The 23,617-nt window shown below is 37.5% G+C and overlaps 2 protein-coding genes across 2 annotated transcripts in view; both read left to right on the top strand.

The window, feature by feature from the left end:
* The window catches only part of LOC132114759 (FAS-associated factor 1-like), a 76,138-nt gene extending 65,485 nt beyond the window's left edge, over positions 1-10,653 (top strand). The window contains exons 18-19 of the mRNA XM_059523074.1: positions 1,267-1,482; positions 10,294-10,653. Coding sequence (XP_059379057.1) covers positions 1,267-1,482; positions 10,294-10,377 — 300 coding nt within the window. The 3' untranslated portion in view covers positions 10,378-10,653. The remainder of the gene's footprint in view (positions 1-1,266; positions 1,483-10,293) is intronic.
* A 9,879-nt stretch (positions 10,654-20,532) lies between these two features.
* LOC132114760 (doublesex- and mab-3-related transcription factor A2) lies at positions 20,533-23,597 on the top strand. The gene is made up of 2 exons (XM_059523075.1): positions 20,533-21,473; positions 21,906-23,597. The coding sequence occupies exons 1-2, from the start codon at positions 21,005-21,007 to the stop codon at positions 22,760-22,762; spliced, it is 1,326 nt and encodes a 441-aa protein (XP_059379058.1). The 5' UTR covers positions 20,533-21,004; the 3' UTR covers positions 22,763-23,597.
* Positions 23,598-23,617: the final 20 nt, after the last annotated feature.

The raw sequence follows: 23,617 nt of genomic DNA on the forward strand, positions 1-23,617 counted from the left end.
AATGACCGTTGATTTTTTTTTTTCTTCAATGTTTAAAGGTCACGCCTTTGGATGTGAATATCCAAGCTGTGAAACGGGTGACACATCTTTGATTCCTGCACCTTGGATTCACACACAATCGTAATAAACCTCTTGCTCTTGAAGTGAAAGATTAGATTTTTCTGTGATTTTCAGCAGCTGTTACAGTTTGGATACATTTGTCTGTGAGTTTCTTCTCATGCGTCATTTTTGTGACTGTGTGTGTAAACAAGACTGTAAGATGCTCTCCACCTGGAGTCTATCCAAGCTCACGCTCACCCTCACACACGCCCAAACCACAGCACCTCGGCGGGTCTGTGGTGACAATGGGTGCACTAGAGGGAAACAATCAGAAGTGTATAGAGAAGTAGAAAGGGAAATGCTCTGTGATTTGGACTCTTTTGTGACCCAGACAGCACATGAAAGGCTGAGGGGGAGTGGTGATCTCATTATTCTCTGCCGTCAGGTGCTACACACACAGTCTGTTTGTTTAGTGCAGTGAAAAGGATGCTCCTTAGTGCCCTTTGTAAGCAGGGACCAGGAAACACACAGACACAAATGTGCACACATACATCTCGAGCAGGGCTGGGGAGAGACGCTGTTCGGCCCCCAGAGGGCTTTTTAAGAGTGGCCCCTACATAAGGGAGCAGGGCCGGCACGCGCTGACACAAGCCACCTGCTGCTAATGAGCTACTGTTGTACACTTTGATGAAATATAATTGCATTATGGTGTGTAAATAAAGCCTTCGTGTTTTGTCACAGCATATGCTGCCCAGTGTCACAACAGGAACAACAAGCTGGAGTTGAAAAGCCCAGAGGAGCGGCAGGTCGTACTCTGTGTCACTAGAGACGGCACAATTCCCTCACCTCTCCCTTTCACTTTCACTCGTTCTCTTTAAAAGTGGATGCATTTTCTCACTGTTCCCCTCCCCGTCCCTCGCTTTTGACTTTTTTTTTTACAGTTTGATAATTCTGTGACGTGCAAAATGGAAGATTTTTTCTGTGGCACGTTCAAGCTGTGAAGGAGCAATAAAAATAGGACCTTTGACATGTGACTTGCGAGCTGCAATCGCATTTGTCCCATGCACATATATATTGTGTGGTACAATAATGTGGCTTTATAGTCATTTTAATATTCAGTAAGCTGCTTATTCATATTCAAAACAGGAGATTTATAAAGTGGTTCGTTCATGAGATACATATCTATTATTTTTCTGTAATGTTATCGTTTTGCTGTCCCTTGCGCAGGCTATCCGTCTCTCACTGGAGCAGACCCTGCCACCAGAGCCCGAAGAGGAAGGTGGAGAGCCAATCAGCAAGCTGCGCATCCGGACGCCAAGCGGAGAGTTCTTGGAAAGGCGGTTCCTGGGCAGCTGTAAACTCCAGGTCCTGTTCGACTTTGTTGCCTCCAAGGGCTACCCATCCGACGAGTTTAAATTGCTTACCACCTTTCCACGCAGAAATGTGAGTTCAAACATGTACACAAACATTTACTATAGATTTCTATAGTTTTCAAATAAACTTCATGCAATGTCTTTATATTTTGACCCTAAAATAAACCTTACAAGGATAGTTCACCCAAAAATGAAAATTATGTCATTAATAACTCACCCTCATGTCGTTCCAAACCAGTTAGACCTCCGTTTATCTTTGGAACACAGTTTAAGATATTTTAGATTTAGTCCGAGAGCTCTCAGTCCCTCCATTGAAAGTGAGTGTACGGTATACTGTCCATGTCCAGAAAGGTAAGAAAAACATAATCAAAGTAGTCCATGTGACATCAGAGGGTCAGTTATGCTGTGTTCACACCAAACGCAAATAGAGTGTCAAATTCGCGTCTACCGCGTCTATTTTGCCGCTAGAACATTTTGAGATAATTCGCTTATAAGATGCATGATATTCTTATATATGATTTATTTTGTTTATTTTAACTGTCTGTGTGTGTGTATATATTGGTGTTGTTATTATTGTGTATTTATGAACCACATTTTCCTTTAAAGGATGTTCTCAAAAACATGAAGCATTGTTTAACTTTTTTTTTTGTTATTATTTTTAACTACTGACTTAATTTTTCTGCATATTTGTTTGCAAATAACTAGATTAATACATGTATATCATAATGGTATTGGTCATGACCGTAACCCCGCTCATTACAGCCATTATAAGTACACAAGTGCGCACATAGTCCTGGAACACCCGACTCCTTCCTGTTCAATTTATTTTCTGTGGGCATCTTTCCCCATGCTGGAACATGACTGATATTAGTCTTGAGCCCCACTGATGGTGAATATCTTTTAATTCCTGTCCATCTGCGGTGCACTAATAACTGTGTGTGTGAGTGTGTACAAAGACTGTGTGTGAGTGTTACAGCTCAGCAGGAAAAATAGAGTGTATAATTGGCTAGTTAATCCCAGCGTGTGGTAGAAGTTTGTTGCTCATCTTAGTCTGTGTGTGTACTGTACAAGTCCACAGATAGTCGCACACCTGCACATTAATTAAAAGCCATGCCTGGTTAATTAGTATTTCTTTTCCTCTTGAGTATTTTTTTTCTTTTTTATAATACATCTATCCACAAGTGCATGAATATTTTAAGGAACATAAATTAAGGTCCTCAGAAGCAGAAAGGTGCACTGGTTACTTCAGTTCTCTTTCCTGTGTGTGTGTTTGTGTCAATAAAGTGCTGCGTTTGTGCACTCTGCAGCAGGTAGATAGATAACAAGCACTGCTCTTAACGACCTGACTAATTAACAGCATGGAAACAGAAATGAGCTTTCCGTTAATCAAGAGATGTGTGCAGGCCTGCCCAGACAGCATGTCATCCAAACCCTTTGGGGACGAGGGCCAATGCCCCCCAACAAATGTATACTTTTACACACACCCACGCAAAATGCCTTTTCGTGCACATAGACACTCAATGTCTGCCTTAAAAACTGGCTCTTTGACAGCCTCACACCCATTTCACACACTGTATTCCATTTATTCAAAGTCTTCTGTCTGGAAAGCAAAAAATAATTGAGTTGTGTGTTTCTGCGGAATTTAAAATGTGTATCCAGCAAAAGCAGGAAAACCAGGCTGTGTTTGTGACTGTGACTACAGTGCTTGAGTTTAATCCTCTCTCTCTTTCTCTCTCTCTGCCTCTTCTAATTAAAATCATCTCTGCCACAAACTCGCTCTATCCCTCCCACAGGATTAGGCCATGAGCACTATTGCATTTGTAATTCTGCACAAATGTTTAAACTTCATCTCTCTCTCTCTTACACTTCCCCCCGCCTCCTCCTCCTCTCCTCTCCGCATCCAAAACCAAGATAATGCCAGCAATAAGCGAGTGATTGAACAGAGGAGTTTAGAAAGAGATGGAAAAGTGTCTGAAGGCTTTTGTTTCATTTGCGGCCTGCGAAGGTTGTGTTTTCAGTTTGTTTGTTCTTTTCTTCTCTTTGATGGACAGATCCAATGCACCTGCACTCTTCTGAACGAGAGTGTGAGGAAGGATTAGAAAGCAGCCTCAGAATTCTCTTTCTATTCATAACACTCATTAATGTCATGGCACAGCCACTCACACCAGCGCTCAGAGGACCTCCAGTCATCTGATGTGCTCTTTTTGTTTTCTGTTGTTTTTTATCCAAGTTATCCAACTCGGGATACGTGAGGACATCTCTTGAATGAGTAATCTAATCTCATGTGTGTCGCTTGTAGTACAGTGCTTCTCAGCTGGTGGGTTCTGACCCAAAAATGAGTAACAGGTCTGTTCTAAATAGAGAAACAAAACTAAATGCAAATAATAAAATTTATTATATACATAGAATATGTATTCCATTTCAGCTTATTGTTTACATAAGTACAATATTATAATATAATATATAATATAAATTCAAATAAAAAATGTATGTATTATAAATTGGATAGACTCTTTATAAATCTTTTGCACTTGATTTCCGGTCATCATGTGATGTCCAAAGTCAGGGTCACCAGACCAAACCAGAGCAAAACCACTGCTTGATAAAACATCTGTTCTTTCTATCCTCAGAGAGCCGTTTCACATCTCTTACGTCAGTGCCTGGCATCTGCATTTATGTTGGCTTCTTGCCTTTAGACCCCCCCTTAGCATCCCATGGTCATGCTACAGACAAGCAGGGAGCCAGAACTCACTTCTCCCTAGAGGTGGGAACCCTGCTTTCCCCATCCATCTCCACCCTTGGCCGGCCCTTAGCAGAGTCTTACTCCAACACTGCGAACGCTAACGCCCTCACCGCTCCTGCAGGCAGATAATGATCTCCCACCGCTTTCCTAATTGGCCAAATAAACACTCTACAACACAGCACTAACACAGACCTGGCTATTGGGTTTTAATTAATGGTGAAGGACCCTAAATGGCTTCATTAGAACCACGTTGTTTTAGCTGTATATTTTTTTCTGCATTTTTTTTTTCTTTTCTTTTTTTCCTTCTGTTTGGAAAACCACATCTCGCGTGTCTGGTCTTTATTTTTCTTCTCTCAGCCGCTTATTGCAGGTCCTTTTATTAGTGCTAATGAAGGGCAATATTTATTTGCCTGGCTTTTAAAGTGGAGTTGTTCAGTTTAAACAAGTCTCGCAACTAATCAGCGAGGACTGGCATTCAGCTTATTACTAATTTGCTTTAAATGTTTTGACTACATTATTCAGAAGCCAGACCTTTCTTAAAGCCTGTGTGTTCTTAATTTCTAATAATGCCTTCACTTGGTTTACTTTGCAGCCGCCTGGTAACATACACCTGCTTTATGATGAAACTCTGTATTGTCATTTTAATGAGTTTTTACTGTGTTATTGATCAGGTTAATCCTTAAGTATACTAATAATGAAATTAATTAAACTAAACAGGCAGCTGCAAGCGACATCAGTTAATCATACTTGGAGACATTCAGCTTTTATAGATTTTATTTTTTCCAGTGAACTCCGTATTGATTCCCTCAGGACTTTTCAAAAAGTCTGCATGTAGAAATGTACACAGTACAGTCAGCGATGCAAAAGTACTCCTCAAATTTCACACAAATACATATTTACACTAACAATGCTGGTGAATTTTCCCTTAAGCTTTTTTAAATTTAGAAGATTACTTATTATTATTACTTATGTATTATTATTATATATTATTATTATTACATTATATAAATCCCACAATATTTGGGCCTGCATTTTTTACATTTTGCCTCTAGTTGCAATTTATTAATTTTTATTTTTTTGTACACTACCAATCAAAAGTTCGAGTAAGATTTTCTTTTTAAAATAATAATAATAAAATGTTTCTTGAGTACTAAATCAGCATATTAGAATGATTTCTGAGGGAATGTGTGACACGGAAAACTGGAGTAATAGCTGATCTAAAGAGGAGTGGAGTAATGGCTGCTTAAAATTCAGTTTTGCCATCACAGGAATAAATTACATTTTAAAATATAATAGAACAGTATTTTAATTTATAGTTATATCTCACTACATTACTGTTTTTACTGCTCAGCAAGACCTAGATAAGCATAAGAGAATAATCTTTTCAACCCTATGTATTTTTAATATAATTATTAAAAATAAAAACTTATGAAGTGAGGATAATGTAAAAATAAACATTTACAGTCCAACAGACTGATTAATACAAATATCTATCTACAAAAATACATTTTGTTTTAATAAATTGATCAACAGTAATTAAAAAAAGTCAGTATATTAGAATTAGTTCTAAATAATCATGGGTGACTGAAGCCTGGAGTAATGGCTGCAGAAAATTCAGCTTTTCCATCACAGGAATAAATTACATTTTAAAATGTATTGAAAATAAAAAGCAGTTATTTTAGATTGTAATAATAGTCTACAATATTTACTGTATTTTTGATCAAATAAATGCAGTATTGGTGAGCATAAGACACTTTCTGTCAACAAAATTAAAACAGACCCCAGACTTTTGAATGGTATTGTACATTAAATTTTTTCTTACTTTTTTGCTCCTCAATTACTTGTGAATGGTCATCGCTCCGTTTAGGGCTCAGAAGTCGAGTAGCACTCTACTTTTGGAGAGCAGGATCGTTCCCCCTTTCCTGTGGTCATCTGGGCGGCTCTCTTGTGTTTGTTTGGTGACTGTGTGGGGCCGTTGAAGATTAGTTTGTTAAAGGTTTAGAAGGATTACCTGCCATCAACATCATCAAGGCCCAAAGAAAACAGCCACCCGGGCCTCTCCTCCATCACGGCCACTTCTTGCTTTAATAATCCTCTTCAGGATTACGGTGATATGAGTCTCCACACCCTTCAAATGTTCTCTTTTCTTCTTCTGTTTACTTTGGCCGTCGGAGAACGTATTGTTCATCAATGGAGATCACACTACCCGGGCACGTTGAAATTCATTTGGTGTCAACGTCCCCCATTGGAAAGAAAGCAGTGCATTGTGGGTTAAGGTTGTCATTCAGGATTTTAATCGTAGTTTAATTTTATGACTGTGTGAGTGTGCTTTTGTGTATCAGTTGTTAGAAGAACCAACGCAATCAGTGTTGCACAGAAAAGTCTAATTCAATTCAGAAGGGCCAAACAGAAGAAACTAACAAGTGCTGAGAAAAGAGGGAGGGAGTGAGAGGAAGAAAAAGAGCGAAAGACAGAGAGAGTGGAGGAAAACAACAGCTTTGTTTGTTGACAGATGCTTCTCCTCTTATGGTCTGTTAATTGGATAACAATGTAATCAATTACCCATGGAATCTGTCTCCTGCTATTGGAGTGCCACCTTGTTTCTCTCATTCCCCTATAAAAGAGAACAGTCATCAACACGCGCACATATCTGCGCCACCCTAGAACCTCATTTACTTCTACCTGATGCTGTGGTGTTATAGCAGGTTTTCAGGTTAATTTCCATTTTATTTATTTTTTAAAGTACTTGTATGAAAGAAAGGGAAGGCATCCTGTTGGGAGAAATGTGTTTTTACAACGCTCTCCCTGGTACTACCCCCTCCTGTGCCCTCAGGTCAGATTGAAAAACAAAAGGCATAAGTCACACGCTAAAATGAGGTTTGGGGCAACACAGCTAATGTGCTGAAGCGGGTGTGATATCTGTACTGCACCCCCTTTGAGATGCCAACCCCGCCGATAATACGCTGTCACTTTGAACTTACCGTCATCTGCGCAGTGCTTCATGTCAGGTGTGTCCCGATGGGGCCATTAACTCAAAATCATTTTTTCAATGTAAAATTTGTTTTTTTAGATGTTAGAATTATTGTTTTTGTGTTATGGCTCAGAATCATGCCCTTAAAGTATATTTCAAGTTAAACACAGCTTAAAATTAATGACAAGAATTTCAATTTCAAATAAATGCTGTATTTTTTAAACCTTCTATTCATCAAAGAATCATGAAAATTTTTTTTTTGTGGTTTCCACAAAAATATTAGGTAGCACAGCCATTTTCAAAATGGATAATAGTAAGACATAGGGCTGGGCGATATATCTAACGATATGATCATGCACATCTAGTCAGTAAATCCGTGATTACCGCTAAATCACCATCACCTGCTTTTGAATGGAGCAGCATTTAATAGACAGAGCTGTAGATCGTTGACAAGCTACGCAATATCGCGTTCATTATCGAAGCCGATTCATCTGGGATAATGAAAGCGATATTGCGTAGCTTGTCAGCGATCTATGGCTCTGTCTATTAAATGCCACTCCAATTATAAGCAGGTGATGGCGATTTAGCGGTAATCACGGAAGCAGCTTTACTGATTAGATGTGCATGATCATATCGTTAGATATATCGCCCAGTCCTAGTAAGACATATTTCATAAGTGCTGAATCAGCATATTAGAATGATTTTTGAAGAATTATGTGACACTGAATACTGGAGTAATGATGCTGAAAATTTTATAAAATAAATGCAGCCTTGGTAAGCTTAAGAGAACTTTCATAAACCTTTTTTTTTTTTTTTTTTTTTTTTACAAAGTCGCCCAAACCTTTGAACAGTACTACATAATTTTTTAGCAATTTAAGATGTTTAAATTAACATTATCTATAAACAATTGTATAATTATTATTAGTTAGGATTTATCTGTGATGTAAATGCTGTAAAAATTGTTAGTCATTATTTTACCTTTACTAATGTTAAAATAATCAAAACTTATTGTGCAATGTTTTCTCAGAAAGGACTTTACAGAACCTTTTTTCATTATTAGAGCCTTTTGCACTGCCGGAACCTTTTCTTAGTACCAGAACTAATTGTGGAACTACCAACTTTTGGGTGTTTTCGCACCGCCAGAACTAGGTGCGATTTTAGTACCGGACTGCCTTTTTCGAGAACCAAATTAGCTCCAATTCCTGGATCAGGGTCTAACGAGCACAACTGGTACTACCTGTGACGTAAGTAGACATTGATCGGCCAGACGTGTTAGAAAACGCCCTCACCCACCATGATTTAAAATACTGTGTAACATACTGTAAACATTGTGTCAGTTTATTTCGCAGGTATGGTAAACAGCGATAAATATACAGACGCTGAAGTGCAGGCACTTGTAGCAAATGTAGCAACAAATGACATCGCTGTCGACCGGCTTATATCATGTCCTAGTACACACTGTCGGTGCAAATGCAACCCTTTAAATGGTACTGGGAAATAGTTTACAAAAATTTGCCCTGGTACTTTAGTAATGTACATTTAGTTCTGGAACTAAAGCGGTGCAAAAGGCCCTATTGTGGCAATATGAGTTAGATTTTTTTTATTTGGACCAGTAAGAAACCACCCACTACACCTTAGCAACCATGAAATAAAAAAAAAAAATAATAAAAAAACACATTTCATGCAGAGTTTTGAGTTCTTTTTTTTTTTCAGTGTATCTGCATATTTTTTTTAAATTCCATCAATTTTGTAATACTGGTCAATCCTGTGACCTTCCAGCCCAGCTGCTTTCAGCTCCTTGTTTTAATTACAAACCCGCAGAGCTGGAGGGTTTTTCGGAGCAGAGAATAGGCCTTAATCAGGGCCCTGTCACCAGGTTGCAGTTAAGCCCCTGTCCTGAGCACTGTGGCCATGCGATGTGTGGACACCCAGGTGTGAGCAAAGGCCCCATGTAACCAGAGAATGCTCTGCTATTAGCTCACGACAATACAGCCATCGTCTCCTGCACTGCTTTTCTCTCTCAGCAAACCAAGATCTGGATGATGGTCATGTCGTCACAAATGTCAGTTAGTTTGCTGTTAAAAATGTGGCCAGTGATTGCTGTGCTTTTGGATAATGAAGTTGGGCTTCACTCACTTATTAGTGGCTGATGAGTTCTCTACCCATTGCTATTGTGTTTGGTTTGGATCGGTCCATTTGTGATAACAAACAGCAGCTATCTCAAAGGGAAACAGGACACGTACCACACACAGGGACATTATCGCATTATACCATTAACCAGTGACATCAGATGGCTAGACCCCACACATCGCTTAGTTCAGGAGGAATGGCCAGACTTAACCCACACACCTCGTGACTTATTATAGTACAATCTGGATATTGTAGTAATTAAATGAAGCCAAGAATGAAACTATAATGATAACTATATTAGCGTCCACACCAAAATTTCAGTTTGTTAAAAACTCATGCTGCAGTTCTGTTGTCTACCACTTGAAATGCTTGAGCTCTTTTAAGAAAGATTGATTCTGATTGGCTGTCATTGTTTCTATCTTTCATCAGCTGGAAAAAATTCATTTTTGAATGTGATTCCAACTGTATCATTCATTTGTGCCGTCACGTTCCAGTAACCATGAAGCATGTTTTTATCTCTAAATTTCCCTCAGAATTGTGAGATATTAACTCAAAATTGCAAGATTCAAGCTGAAATAAGTCAGAATTGTGAGAACTCTTAATTCTGAGAATAAAGTTGGAAATGTGAGATATAAACTTAAATTTGCAAGAAAAGAATTCAAAATTCTGTGTGGAAACAAAGTCAGAATTTCGAGACTTAAACTAAAAATTCAAAGAAAATTTCAGAACTGGGAGAAAATCACTAAATTGTGAGAATTTTTTTTTCTTTTCTTTTTTTCAGAAAAAAACTTTTTCTGATTCGATTCTGTCTGTTTTCTAAGAATTGCAAGAATAGAAGTAGAGTAGTGAGATAAAAAGCCACAATTACCTTTTTAATGTTTTATCCCATAGCGGAAACAGGCTTCCATACTATTTTTACATTTAGAACGGTTTTTGTAATTATGTATTATCATTATCCTTGGTGTAAACAGGTCTTAACTTCTTTATTCTTTAAGCATTGAAAAACCTAATTAGTTTTTTTCTTCGTCTCTTCCCAGATAACGCAGTTAGACCCAGCATGGAGTCTTGTGGAGGCTAAACTCTTCCCTCAGGAGACCCTGTTCCTGGAGGCCAAAGAGTAAGACTGATCTGAGATGTCCTGAGGCGAACAAGAAGGATAAGCAAAGAACATTTAGCATGATGTCCACAGAAACCAGACACACACGCACTCACACACACACACACACACACACACACACACACACACACACACACACACACACACACACACACACACACACACACACAAGCCTTCACACATTATCACACAGTGCATTGTATATGAATGCTGAGTGTACATTTTATGCACACGGAGGCCTTCACAAGCACATGAATAAATGATCACTCTCCTCACATAACTGCAGTGTAATGTTCTTTTTCCACCCAAAATGTAAGGTAACTGTGTAAAAGTCTAAAACAGCCAGCCTCACAGACAAGGACTTTCACTGCGGCTGCTTTTTAGACATGTTTTGCGTTGAAATGAGACAAAAAATATCAATAAAATAAAAAGACAAATAAGTCAAACAAAGAGACATTTCCTGGAGAACGCAGGACCATTTCTTTTCTCAAGGTTCTCAGAGTCCCTGATTCACAGCTTGGCCCTGGACAGCCCATCATCCCGGCTTCTTCTTGATACCCAAATTGATGATACTTAGTTTTAATCTCAATTGCTTATGTTTATTTTTCTCCATTTCCCCCCTTTTTAAAGTTTAATGCTGTATTGGATAAAGGTTGATATACATTATATAAAAAAAAATATAAACATGCATGTGTCTTGCCACTGAAAATTAATTTTTACCTTCATGTGTGGGTGACTATATCATCGAGACCTCAGCATTTTTAATACATGACTGCTAAGGTAAATTTAAAGGATTCTTACATTATTGAACTCACATGTCATTCCAAAGCTGTAAGACTGTTTTCCAAACAGAGAAATTATGAAACATTGTACTGAGAACCATATGAATGAGGACTGGAGCTTCGAAAAGGATAAAGGTGGTCAGTTTTATTTGAATGCTATATAGCAAGTCTTCTGAAGACATAAGTTAGAAAGAAAATCCAAGTTTGTTTTTTTAAACTGCAAATCTTGTTCTATCGTGTCGGGGTGTAGTAATGTTTGATTCATGGATCAGTGGTTGTTTTGGGTCAGATCTTTTCAATGCATTGTCTGATTTTATTTCTCTCAAAGACTTAACACATCGGACTGCTCAATTATCGAAATATTCTGTTTTTATGTTCCACAAAAGAAAGTCATTCAGGTTTGGAACAATATGTAGGTGAGCAAATGTCAGCGTTTTCATTTTCGCTTCTTTTAACATCCTAGGACAGGAATGCAGAGCACATCACACCAAACAGTTTTTAACCATTTATTTTCCAGTTTAACATTACTGCAGTCAGATTTTTTTTTCAGTTATTTGGGATTTATTGATTAAATGAGGAATTTACACTGGTAATACCACAAACATCTCCCAGTGGCATTCACATAACTGCTCATGTATTCTGAAAGGACTCAACGAAGACAGTTCAGTGATCTCTCTGAGGAACTCTGAATGCTACATGACGTGCAGAAACACTGAAGTACTGACAGTAGATGTTGAACAGAGTTCGTTTTTGTTTTTTAGTTGTCTTTGAGGTTTTCAGACATCTCTGATCAGAATTATCAGCCATTATGGATATTTCCCCCACTGTACTTTGAAATTAAGTGCTTATTGTGCTCACTGCTCCGGGTGTGTGTTCACGGTGTGTGTGTGCACTTTGGATGGGTTAAATTCAGAGCACCAATTCTGGGTATGGGTCACCATACTTGGCTGGATGTCACGTCACTTTTTTTCACTTATTGTAATCTCTGCAGCTCCACACATTTTAATGATAGAAAACAAGACTGTGCTTTTGAATGAGATTAAACTATGTCAGTTAGTTTAACTACTGGTTAAATAATTAGTCAAATTATGATATTTGATGGTTCAGTGATCCATCTTGATTCTTTGTGGATTTTTGTCAATGTATTGAAAATTAGAAGTGATCTCTGTTCTGCTAAACTGAAGTGACACCTAAAGAACAGAATGTGATTTATGTAAAAGTACAGTTTCTCATGTGCACATGACCTTTTTTAAACTGGATAGAGGGAGCCTAACCTGGAGGCGGTTTAATTTGTGTTGCCTTGCTGTTCTCACGCAAGGAAGCTGAATGTTTAATGTGTGCATCCAATCATACTTCCACTGATGATGTGCCCTGAGAAGACATGAATCATTCTGTTTCTCTCTCACACACACACACACACACTGTGTAATGAGAATGAGTTTAGATGTTAAACTAACTCAAACACTGTGTTGTCCTGGTCAGTGAGTTCAGTATTCACTTGAGCAAGCACGGAAAGATAAGATTTACTAATTTTCTTCAAGTTTTCATCATGCACAATCAAGGGTGAAAGACTGGTAAATCCAGCCCAAGGGAGAAATGCTGGTTATGCAGCTTGTGTGTGCGTGTTATATTACTGTTTCAATGACTGAATGATTAGTTAATTCACAAAGACATTGACTTCGACAGCAGTGACGTGCAGATCGGAAATGCTGTCATTTTCATATTGTACTGATATTTCTTTTAGCTTGATCCAGCTTGCCTGCACTTCATTATTGTCGTTCTTTTGGCAGGTGTGTTCTTAGCAATATGAGAAAAGCACTGTAATTGAACAGTAGTTGAAACAGTAATCATCCTCTTTGGAATTTTTTTTTTTCCTGTATAAGAGCATATAATGGGATCTGATTGTTTTTCCTCCCATTTGAAACATCTTTATTAGCCTTTAGACTTTTATATAAACTAGTTTTTAATATATGTGTGTGTATATGTATGTATGTATATTTAGTGTGTGTGTGTGTGTATATATATATATATATATATGTATATATATATATGTGTATATATATATGTGTGTGTGTGTGTGTGTGTGTATGTATATATGTATACCGTATATACATTTTATTACCTCCATATTTAGACTTTATATAAACTAGACTTTAATATATTCTGAACCCATGAAGACTACTCAAAAATTATTGAACAGTTTTATTGCATTAAGTGTGTGTGTACAAAATTTCATACATATTTTACGTTATCTATATACATTTAAAAATATTATAACTTGTGAAAAAGGAAGGAATATTCTTATTATTTGTGTGTATGTAAATACATATATTTAATTTTTGTGTGTGCGTATGTACATACATACATACATACATATATATATATATATATATATATACGTATATACACACACACACACACACACACACACATACATACATACATACATACATAGTGTATATATGCACACATTCATGTATACATCAGCATTTTTAAAAGCTTTATTAGTGATACTGAGTTTTGCATTTGTCGATCATACAGTTACTCTGCTGTCAGGTCTGTGACATCTCAGTCAGTGACCTTGAATTGTAGCTGCTGTCAATCAAGAATACAATTTTCCATTGCCATCATGGTTTGATCCCAGACTCTATATTTAGGGACAATAGAGTTATTTTGTGGCTTCCTGTGACACAGATTCCTCCTCTGGCAACATCAGGTGGTGGCTCGATTCTTCAATAACAAAAGAGAAGCATTCAATAATGTTTGACTAGTCTTTAAGGGTCAAGAATGCTGCTGGCCCTTGGTGATAGAAGAGAATTCCTGATGCAAGTGATCTCTTCTTTGAAGCAGTTCTTGATCCCACAGCATCCACTCACCCAACCATGCTGAAATCTCAGACTAAACTAACCTGAAGGGGTCACTTAAAGTTTTCTCAGAGACGCTAGAAAAACAGAAACTATGCAGCTTAAAGAGTCGCCCGAAAAAGGGGCTCATTTGTGGTGGGCAATGTGTGCAAATGGACTGAGTGAGACGGGAGGGGTTGGTGAGAACAGAAATTGTTTTATTGGCTGCTTCCAAATGGAATGCATTAGTCATCCTGACAGATCTCCAGGAGTTTTCAATAGAGTTTTCATTTCATTAGGTATTAAGACCTGAAGGTTACCAGACTGTAGGTGGAACTTACCTTTTGACTGTTTATGGATGTTCAGTTAGGGAAACTTTCCCTGTTTTTTAATGATTGGTTTTTGTTAGTTTTCTATGTGTATTTTAAGTGTCTTTATAATTAATTTAAATATGCTTGAGTATCTCTTCCCCTATTTAATCCATTGTGTTGAAATTCTAGTTTGCACTTATTCCTAAAAAAAGAAAACCCACTTTTAATTTGATATTTGTTAATTTTCTTAATAGCAAAAATACTGTAGCCAATTCTGCTTTTGAAGAACAATTTCTCCTTAAAGGTTTAGGTTTTTATTATTGTTGGTTGTGAAAAAATAAGCAGTGACAGCTCTGCCAGAATAGAAGATCGAAATGGAATTTTACATAGGAGGCCTATTATTTGAAATTGAGAAAAAAATTGTTTACATTTTTTTTTATAATACAATAATATCAAGGACAACAATATAATAATATACGAGTACTTAAAATATATAAACGATAAAAAATAATAATAAATCAATTTATTAATAAGCTAAATTTATTTATAGCCCTATAACCGGGTAAAAAATACAAAGCACAAATTTTCATTCAGTGCGACAAACATTTTTTTTAGCAAATTTTATTCAAGTTCTGACTACGATTAATTGAATAAATACGTGCGACTTTTTTGGCCTTTGTTAAGCATCTTTGTAAAACGGTAAATTACAGTTCTCATAAAAGAGCTTACATTATTATCATTGAAGATTTACCTCATTGCTTTACTGAGTAAATTTTTTTTGAAGGAAAGATGACGTCTTAATATATAGTGGATATTTACAAATAAACTTTAAGTTAAAAGAGTCAGTTAATATTACTGGACGTTGTTTGTCTACCACGACAAAATTGAGCCTTTGTTAACCATTGTAAACTAAAGTAGGCTATACCAAAAAGTTGTGTACTTCAGTGTATTTCTTAGATTGATTTTGGGAGTAAAAACATTTGATGCCACAATTAGCAATAAAGCAGAAAGTTCCAATCACTATGAATCTACTTTTTACATGGCATTAATATAAGTTTAAAAATGTATATCTCATAGCCTAATAATTTTAGTTTGCCCCCTTTTAAAATGTATTATTTATTATAAATTAATTTAAAATTTTAATCAAGGCACTACTAGATTTATTTTTTGTGATTAACGTTAACGGTGCCGCTTGTAAGTAGGCTACTTGCAAAAATGTAACGGATGCACTTATTAAATATTGGCGTATTGTTCAGCAGCTCTCAGAGGTTACACTAAGCATTAATCTTTCGATATTAAAAAAGTTGTCCAGAAAGTAAGTTGACACGGCCATTGTCCAGGTTGGCACAATCCGCGTTTCCCACTCCCGTCTCATAAGAAAATTCTGCAATGGAGAAGAAAAAAGAATAAAGCTGTGGTATTCGGATTATCGTGGACGAGGATAAAGCATTAAATGGGGCTAAAGGGTCCTGAATAGACGCAGTGGCGTGCGAAGAGAGGCAGAGTAATTATTGCTTCATAATTGTGTTTTTTTTTTTTTCTTTTTTCAGACAGCATCGCGCTGCAGAGCCCCACTTGGAGCGGTTGTGACATTTAGGAGGCCGGTCTTTGTGCTCAACACTTCAAGTTTAAAAAACAAGGCCAATTGAGTCGGCGCAGCTCAAAGCCCGAACCATTGTGAGGGACCACATTGAGTTTGGATTTGGGACAATGGTGTTTCTCAAATTTCTTGCAAAAACCTATACTCCATCTGTGATCCCAATGAGCGCTCTTTCATTGGGTTCCTGCTTTTCTGTTTGATTCGTTTGTAAAGGGAGGCAGATGTGGAGGGATGGAGGCCGCATTTTAATTGGCTGCTGCCTAAACAACACTCGCATCATTTCATCTGTCATCGGCGCTGTGCATCCTTAGTGTAAATGTGGGATTGAGTCTACAGAGTAAGATTACATTAATACGTTGTTTTTGTAATATGGTCTCAAGAGTTTTTTCTCTCTTTCTGGGTTAGAAGCCTTGATAAAGTTTTTTACCATCTTGCAATTTTACTATTTGCAATTAAAACCAAAAAAGGAAGACATAGTGTAAATAAACTATATTTTACTGACCAGATCAAGAACAGACTGCACGAAGATGTAACAGACAATTCCGCTTAACTGTCACTGTCCCACCTGTGGTACGCTTGGCACTCTTTTTTGTTGTTGTCTTTTTTCTTTAAAATCTTTTAGTAATTTTATTTCTCTATAAAATTTTAGTAATTATATTGTTTTGAAATCGGACATTGCTTTACCATGGAAATGGTAATTTAAAATCTAATGGCGGTCACCTCCCTCTTAGTGGGCAGGGTCAACAAGTGTCATAAAACATAATGCATTACGTCTTCTAGAACCAAAACTTTTTATAATCTTGGCAACAAACATATCATTGGAAAGGTCTGAGTCTCAGGATGTCATATTTGGTGGTTATTTTGAGATAGATGTAAAATTCACAGAGAAATCTAGAGAAAAATTCATTAAGCAAAATTCAAAATAGTTTTGATGACTCCCAGTGGCTGTGTGTGGTATGACGCCCTAAATAAAATCTCATAGGAACCTAAATTTTTTTCATATCAACTTCAAATTTGTAACATAACTTATTTAGACTCAATGCTTTAATTTTATACCAATTTTAGAGTAAAACCTGTTATGTAAAATATTTCTAATAAATAAAATAAAATAAAATTAATATAGCGCATATTATTTACAGTACATTTAAACTTCTATAACTTTTTGATACTTACATTTTTTGAAAAAAAAATCCACTTTTGCCAAAATCTGCTAATTTCTTCTTTAAAAAGAGACCAACCTTAGGTTTATATTCCAAAGTGTTCATAAATTACATCAATTTAAGTTTGGATAGTGCACTTTAATGCATATTTAAAAAATGGGGGGGGGGGGCAGTTAAGGGGTTAAAGTCTTCCATAAAGATGTAGGAAACTTATTTTGTAATGCCCACTATCCAGTAGAAACCTAGCTATTCTAGAACAATTTTGTTTTATTATAACAAAACGGCTCCTAACGGTGCACACTTGCTACTATTTACTCTCAGAGAAAAAAGTACAAAATCTTTCAAAACGTGCTATATCAGTTACACTTTGGGTAAAGAAATATGTACTTTTAAGCTATAAATGTGCACTAATTAGGGCTAACCTTTTTAAAAGATAGCCTACCATCAGAGTGACCAGTTTTTGTGCCTTTTTTCTGAAAGTGTATTTGAGGATTGTTTAATTTCGTAAATGAAAATACGGATTGAGAATTAAGCATTAATTAATAATTAGGCCTAAATAAAAATATGTATAGGCTTAATATATATATATAATAAAGAACTAAAGCAAGCGTCCATCCTAAGTTACCCAATAAAAGCTTACTTTGACGCAGTTATTTTAAGCGCTTTGTTCTGTGCCTTTAGGGGAATGCCTTTGCTGCGCTCAAGGGTCCTGCGCGGCGCGGCAGCTTTTCATGTGAACAAGAGGTTAACAACCTAATGAGGACTTGGAGAAGAGATGAAGCGTGTAAATACAAGGTTTTTTATTTTATTTATATATATATATATATATAAAAACCGCGAGCTCGGCACCCTCAGTCCCCTTTTTATCTGCTACTCTAACCTCTGCTGCGCTCTGCGCACTCAAACCATTCCAGCAGGAGTTCCGCAGGGAGGCAGTTCGGGTCCAGCCTCTCTCCGGCCGGGTATCAGCGGAGAGAAAGATCCGTACAATAGCGCTCCGGGGTGCTGGAGGAACAGAGACATGCTGTTACATATGTCGGGTCAAGCATCTCTTTTGTGCTGCTTTAAAAAGGTGTAAAACTCAGTCAGCGGTGGAGATTTTAAAGGGAGTGAAAGCATTGTAAGGGTTTTTGATGCATAGGTCTGATGAACTGATGAAAGATTGTTGAATTTCCTAAGTGCCCACAGTCAGTTTTAATTGCCCGGGGGCATTTAATTGGAATTCACAGAGACGCCCATTCAATGGAGAGATTTTCTTTTTCATGTAAAGTGTGCAGAGGGCCGGATTCATTATTTAAACTTCATAAAATATATAGGTTCTGTATGAGCACAATTAGTAAATGTATCCTTACACTCTCAAAATAAAGGGTGAATTGGTTATTCTGCATTCTACACTAAATGTTTTGTAATGAGTATGCTAAGTGGATTGTAAAAATAATATCCAAGTCGTTTACTTTGTGTTAGTTGCATTCCGAAAGTTGTGACTGTATGGCTATCATCGACAGAACAGCTTACAGAAAACCGGCTTAGTTCTTCTATCTGTCAAAAGATAACAAGTTGTTCAGAGTGTGCTTTCATCTCTCAGTTTATGAACAATCAACGCCTGCTTGCGGTTTTGCAACGATCTCGGGATGTCTATTTTCAGTCGCGTGAGATCGCTGCCGAGATAATGACTTAGAATGTCAAAAAGCTTTAGTTTAATATCGTCTCTATTAGTGTGCTGGTTGTGTAATTAAAGGTGCAGATGAGAGCGGCGGGGGGGACAGATGGCGTTTGCTTACTGTGATTGAGTGTGTAAACAATAAGGAACCGAGCGACAAGGAAACACTGCAGGCCACCATCACCACCATCACTGTTTCGAAGGGGGCGAGATATTCAAAGGCCAGGTACCAAATAAGAGAACCGTAGCGATTTTAAATTCTTCGAAAAAATAGCCTATAAACTATTTGGCGATTTGCATTAGTCCGAACGAAAATTAAATAATATTCAGATTTAAGTCTGTCGTTGTCTAGCAGATTTGTATAGCAGATGCAAGCAAATATTTTAATTTTAGCAGATGAACATTAAAAAAAATTAAAATTAATTTACAACGAATCGTTAAATAAATAAGCAATAGGAATAAATTCAGTAGCCTAAGTGAAATATTGGATAACTATGTAAAGAAAATCGTGTAGGCTATATTGTTTCAAACACTACGCTAAATTAAAGAATAAAAAATAAGGCCAAAAATGAAGAATCTCAAAGAATCTCACTGACATTTTAAAACCTAGTTTTGCAATAATAATCCTCGTTTTAAATTCTTGTATACGTTTCGAGTCATAACAATAGCCTAATATTACATTATAAAATCATTTAGTAGTTGTAGCTATAACATTCTGTTGATGTTTGTATTTTGAACAATCCAAAGAGTTTTCAATCCAAAGAGCGGTAAAAATAATCAAATAGGTAGTCACATGAAATGTTTTCGGGACACACAACAACAAGACGACTGTTAGTTAAGCAAAGAGAACAAGGCTTAGAATAAACAATATGATGGCAGTGAGAAATAAAGTATTTTAATTAGGCTATATAAATCTTCGAATTTTGCAAATTATTCCTATCGCTGGTAAACCATGTTAATACAATATCAAGCGATAGGCTACATAATAGTTAATAGTCTTAATTTAGTTCTGCCTGAATAATTAGGTCACAATCAAATATCGCAATGTTTTGTTTATATCGATGATAAATTCCAAGCACGCGCTGAACCTTTTTAATGATTAATGATCATTAAAATGATGATATAATGATACAAATGAATGACATTTTCAAACGACATAACAATGTTACAGTAAATCATTACAAACACTCAGTAAACAATTAGGATCTCAAAATCATAATAAATGGTCAATATGCAGAAGATGCTGGAAAACCAAAGAATGTGCAGGACCCTACAGACAACGATTTGGCCTTAAAATCTAGTGTGACAACTTACCGGTTTGCCTTTATCGATATTGACGTCATTCTACGAGGAATCGGCTCTTCACTACTAGCAAATCTTACCTTTCAATATATATATATATATATATATATATATGAAAATGTTACTTATTTTGGCTAATATGTAGGCTATTTACTTGTAAATAAAAAATACATTTGTCAGCAAAAAAAGTCTCCAAAAATTCCGTAATCAACTCTTTAACAGCTATTTTGTCTAAACGGCAGTTAATAATGTAAAATCGTAAAACAAAGCGTTTAAAGATTAGTGTCAATAGTCGATTGTCTTGCAGGATCTATTGCCTGTATTTTAGTAAATAATTTCTTATGATAAAAGTTTTATGTTTTAGCTCTCCGTGATGCTTGTTATTTGAGAAAAGAACGCAGGTGGACACAGTTGAAAAAGTGACAAGCCAATCAGATCGCTCCTTCCACCTTTGGCCAATGACAGGCGCCACATTGTTGTCAAATTTGTCTAATGAAAACGTGGGCGCAACAATAGATCCGAGAGGGATCTGTATCCACTGAAGATCTCTCGAGGAAGTTAGTGTCTCACACTGGCTCCAGCAGCAAACTCTGCTCTCTCTCTCAGACTGTTGGCTCATCATTGAGTTTAAACATAGTTTTGCATTGCCTTCGATGGATTTTTGTGTTTTTTAAATTGATTTGGTTTGTTTTAAACTTATGTTTAATTTCTAAAATAAGTTTATTGGGCTGCCTGTGGACTGCGCACAGCAAGTCGAAGATCTCTTTGGAAAGAGTACTTTCATAAGCATTGAAAAAGTATTTTCTGATCTCTTCTTGAACACTGGCATTAGGGTTGTGTTCTTCGTCAAGCGCTGTGCTGAAGAAATTCGCCCTGCAGATTCTGCCTAATGCTGATAAAACATCTCCGATCGAAGACTTCGGGTACGCACGTATTTTAACCTATCGATCGGCTGTTTGTTGATTCGGAGAATATGGATCTTCGTTCAGAGATCCCACCCGCCTCCCAGGCAGGGTCGCAGGTTCATCCTGGCGCCGCTGCTGCGGCCGCTGTTGCTGCCGCCTCCATCCCGGTTTCCATGGCTGGTACCCTGTTAAGGGCTCCGCCGCTGTTGCTTCGCGCCACAGAGAAGTATCCACGAACACCCAAGTGCGCCCGGTGCAGGAACCACGGCGTGGTGTCCGCGCTGAAGGGGCATAAGCGCTACTGCAGATGGAAGGACTGCATGTGTGCCAAATGCACTCTCATCGCTGAGAGACAGCGCGTCATGGCCGCTCAGGTTGCGCTCCGCAGACAGCAGGCGCAGGAGGAGAACGAGGCGAGAGAACTTCAGCTGCTCTACGGCACAGCAGAGGGTCTGGCCTTGGCCGCTGCCAACGGCATCATACCTCCCCGGCAAAACTATGAGGTCTTCGGCGCGGTTAACAACGAAACAAACCATGGTAGGTGGATAAATTATACTCATATAGGCTACATTCATTCAAAATAATTGTTAGACACAAAAAGGTTTAGTAATGTATTTATATAGGATATATATATATATATATATATATATATATATATATATATATATATATATATATATATATATATATATATAATTTAGAGAACATTTCTGCACTTTTTTTAATACAGATTCTTAAGATTCTCTTATCAAACATCATACACTTTTTGTATATCCAAAGAACTAGATCCACTTAAAAACCAAATGCGCTACAAAGTAGGCTACCTTTACAATATATATATTTTTAAAATGCATATGCTATTTATAAAGTGTATATGTTATACAAATACTCTCATACAATCTAAGAAAAAAATAAGGCGTATTAGTTGATCTCAATTATTGACGTAGGGCCTACATCGATCTATTTCAGGAGAATCCAACATCCAAAAATTCGAGTTGTTCCCCAAAACACCTTTACCAGGATCGGTGACCCAACAGCAGGTGGCTGGAAAGTCCGTATCCACAGACACCGAATCCGTTCCAGGAATGTCGTCTCCAGATATGCGTCATGGCTCGGGTTCGGAAAACGGTGACCGCGAGTCCATCGTCAATTCCCCGATAGCCAAACCATTAAAAGACGACGATGAAACGCCCGGCTCCATCAGTCCGCTAGGCTCAGACTCCGGCTCGGACACGGATAAAGACGAGCAGGAGCCCTTGCCCTCCTCTGTAGCATCGCGACAGATGAACGCCATTGACATTCTAACGAGGGTTTTCCCCAACCACAAGCGCAGCGTCCTGGAGCTTGTGCTACAAGGATGCGGCAAAAATGTGGTGCAGGCCATAGAGCAAATCCTCAACAACAGCGGTCAAGCCAAGGGCCCAGATGGGTCCTGGACGGCGGATCGGATGCTGCAGAGCGCACAGCCGCCCATGTCCTCCACCCCACGGCCTATGTTACCTGGAACCATGACGCTCAGCAACAGATCTGCCTTCTCTCCTCTGCAACCTAACGCGCCTCACTTTGGTTCCGACCCAAGCACGTATCCTCTCAGTACACATTTGAGCTTGAACCCACTCCGGTTGGCGTACTCGGCTCACAGCAGAGGCCTGGCCTTCATGGCTCCATACTCCGCCACAGGTCTGATGCCAACATTGGGCTTCAGGCCGCCAATGGACTACGCCTTCAGTGACTTGATCAGAGACAGGACTCTCTTGCATAAAGATCAGAGCTACACGAACGGACTGTATGGTCCTCTGGTCAACAACACTCCAGAGAAACAGTGAGATTTTGATTCCTAAGTGTAGAGAAAAGTGATTATTGTCTTTAAAGACTTCCAGGTCTAAAGATTCCTCATCCTTAAAGACTCGCTTTCTTTTTGTGTTCCTGTATATACCTATAATATACGTCTAGTTTAATCACCAGAAAAAAAGTGTTTGGTGGTCGTGGCTTCTTTGAAGTTTGAGAAAATGGTTATGTGTAAAAGAAAATGGTTACATGTAAAGGTTAAAGTAGTTTTACCCATCTTACTGCAGGTTGGCATTACTGATACTGCCTCAGCGCAAAAGGAGCCAGAGGTGAATTATTTTAGACCTTTACGAGGGTAACCATAGTATTTTCGAATAATGTAAATTGTGTATTATAAAATCTTTCACGTTTGTTACAATCCATTTAGATTATTTACCAAACGGATTAAGCCCCCTTGTGATGTGCAATTCCTAGAATAATCATTTGCTTCATCATTCATCAAAAAAGGGAATATTCTAGCATTATTGTAATTGTGGAACGTCTACTATTCACTCTTTTTCTGCTCAGTGTCTGAAAATCGGGCAATGTTCATTCAGCAGAACAGAAGTTCTTTGGCTTCAGTATGGTTACTGGCTCAAGTAGACATTTGTGTTCCCTTTGTGAGTGATATATTAAACGACTAAATAATGTATATTGCATTTCTTGATGATAAAGTCATATTTGTCAGTCATTTATTCAATAAAAAAAAAATCAAAGGGATCTAAAAAAGATGTAAAACGATCGAATGTTGATTGAAATCTTGCAGCGTTGCGAAGTGTACAGTTCTTTGTGTAAATTTTGCAAATAAATACATGTTATTTTATTCTTACGTTTTGCTTGTTTTGTGCATTAAA

The sequence above is a fragment of the Carassius carassius genome, chromosome 34, assembly GCF_963082965.1.
Source record: "Carassius carassius chromosome 34, fCarCar2.1, whole genome shotgun sequence".
NCBI lineage: Eukaryota > Metazoa > Chordata > Actinopteri > Cypriniformes > Cyprinidae > Carassius > Carassius carassius.

Excerpts from the sequence above, each read along its gene's own strand:
- LOC132114760 (XM_059523075.1), top strand. The coding sequence starts at position 21,005 with ATGGATCTTCGTTCAGAGATCCCACCCGCCTCCCAGGCAGGGTCGCAG. Across the intron at positions 21,474-21,905 it reads TAACAACGAAACAAACCATG|GAGAATCCAACATCCAAAAA; the intron begins GTAGGTGGATAA and ends GATCTATTTCAG.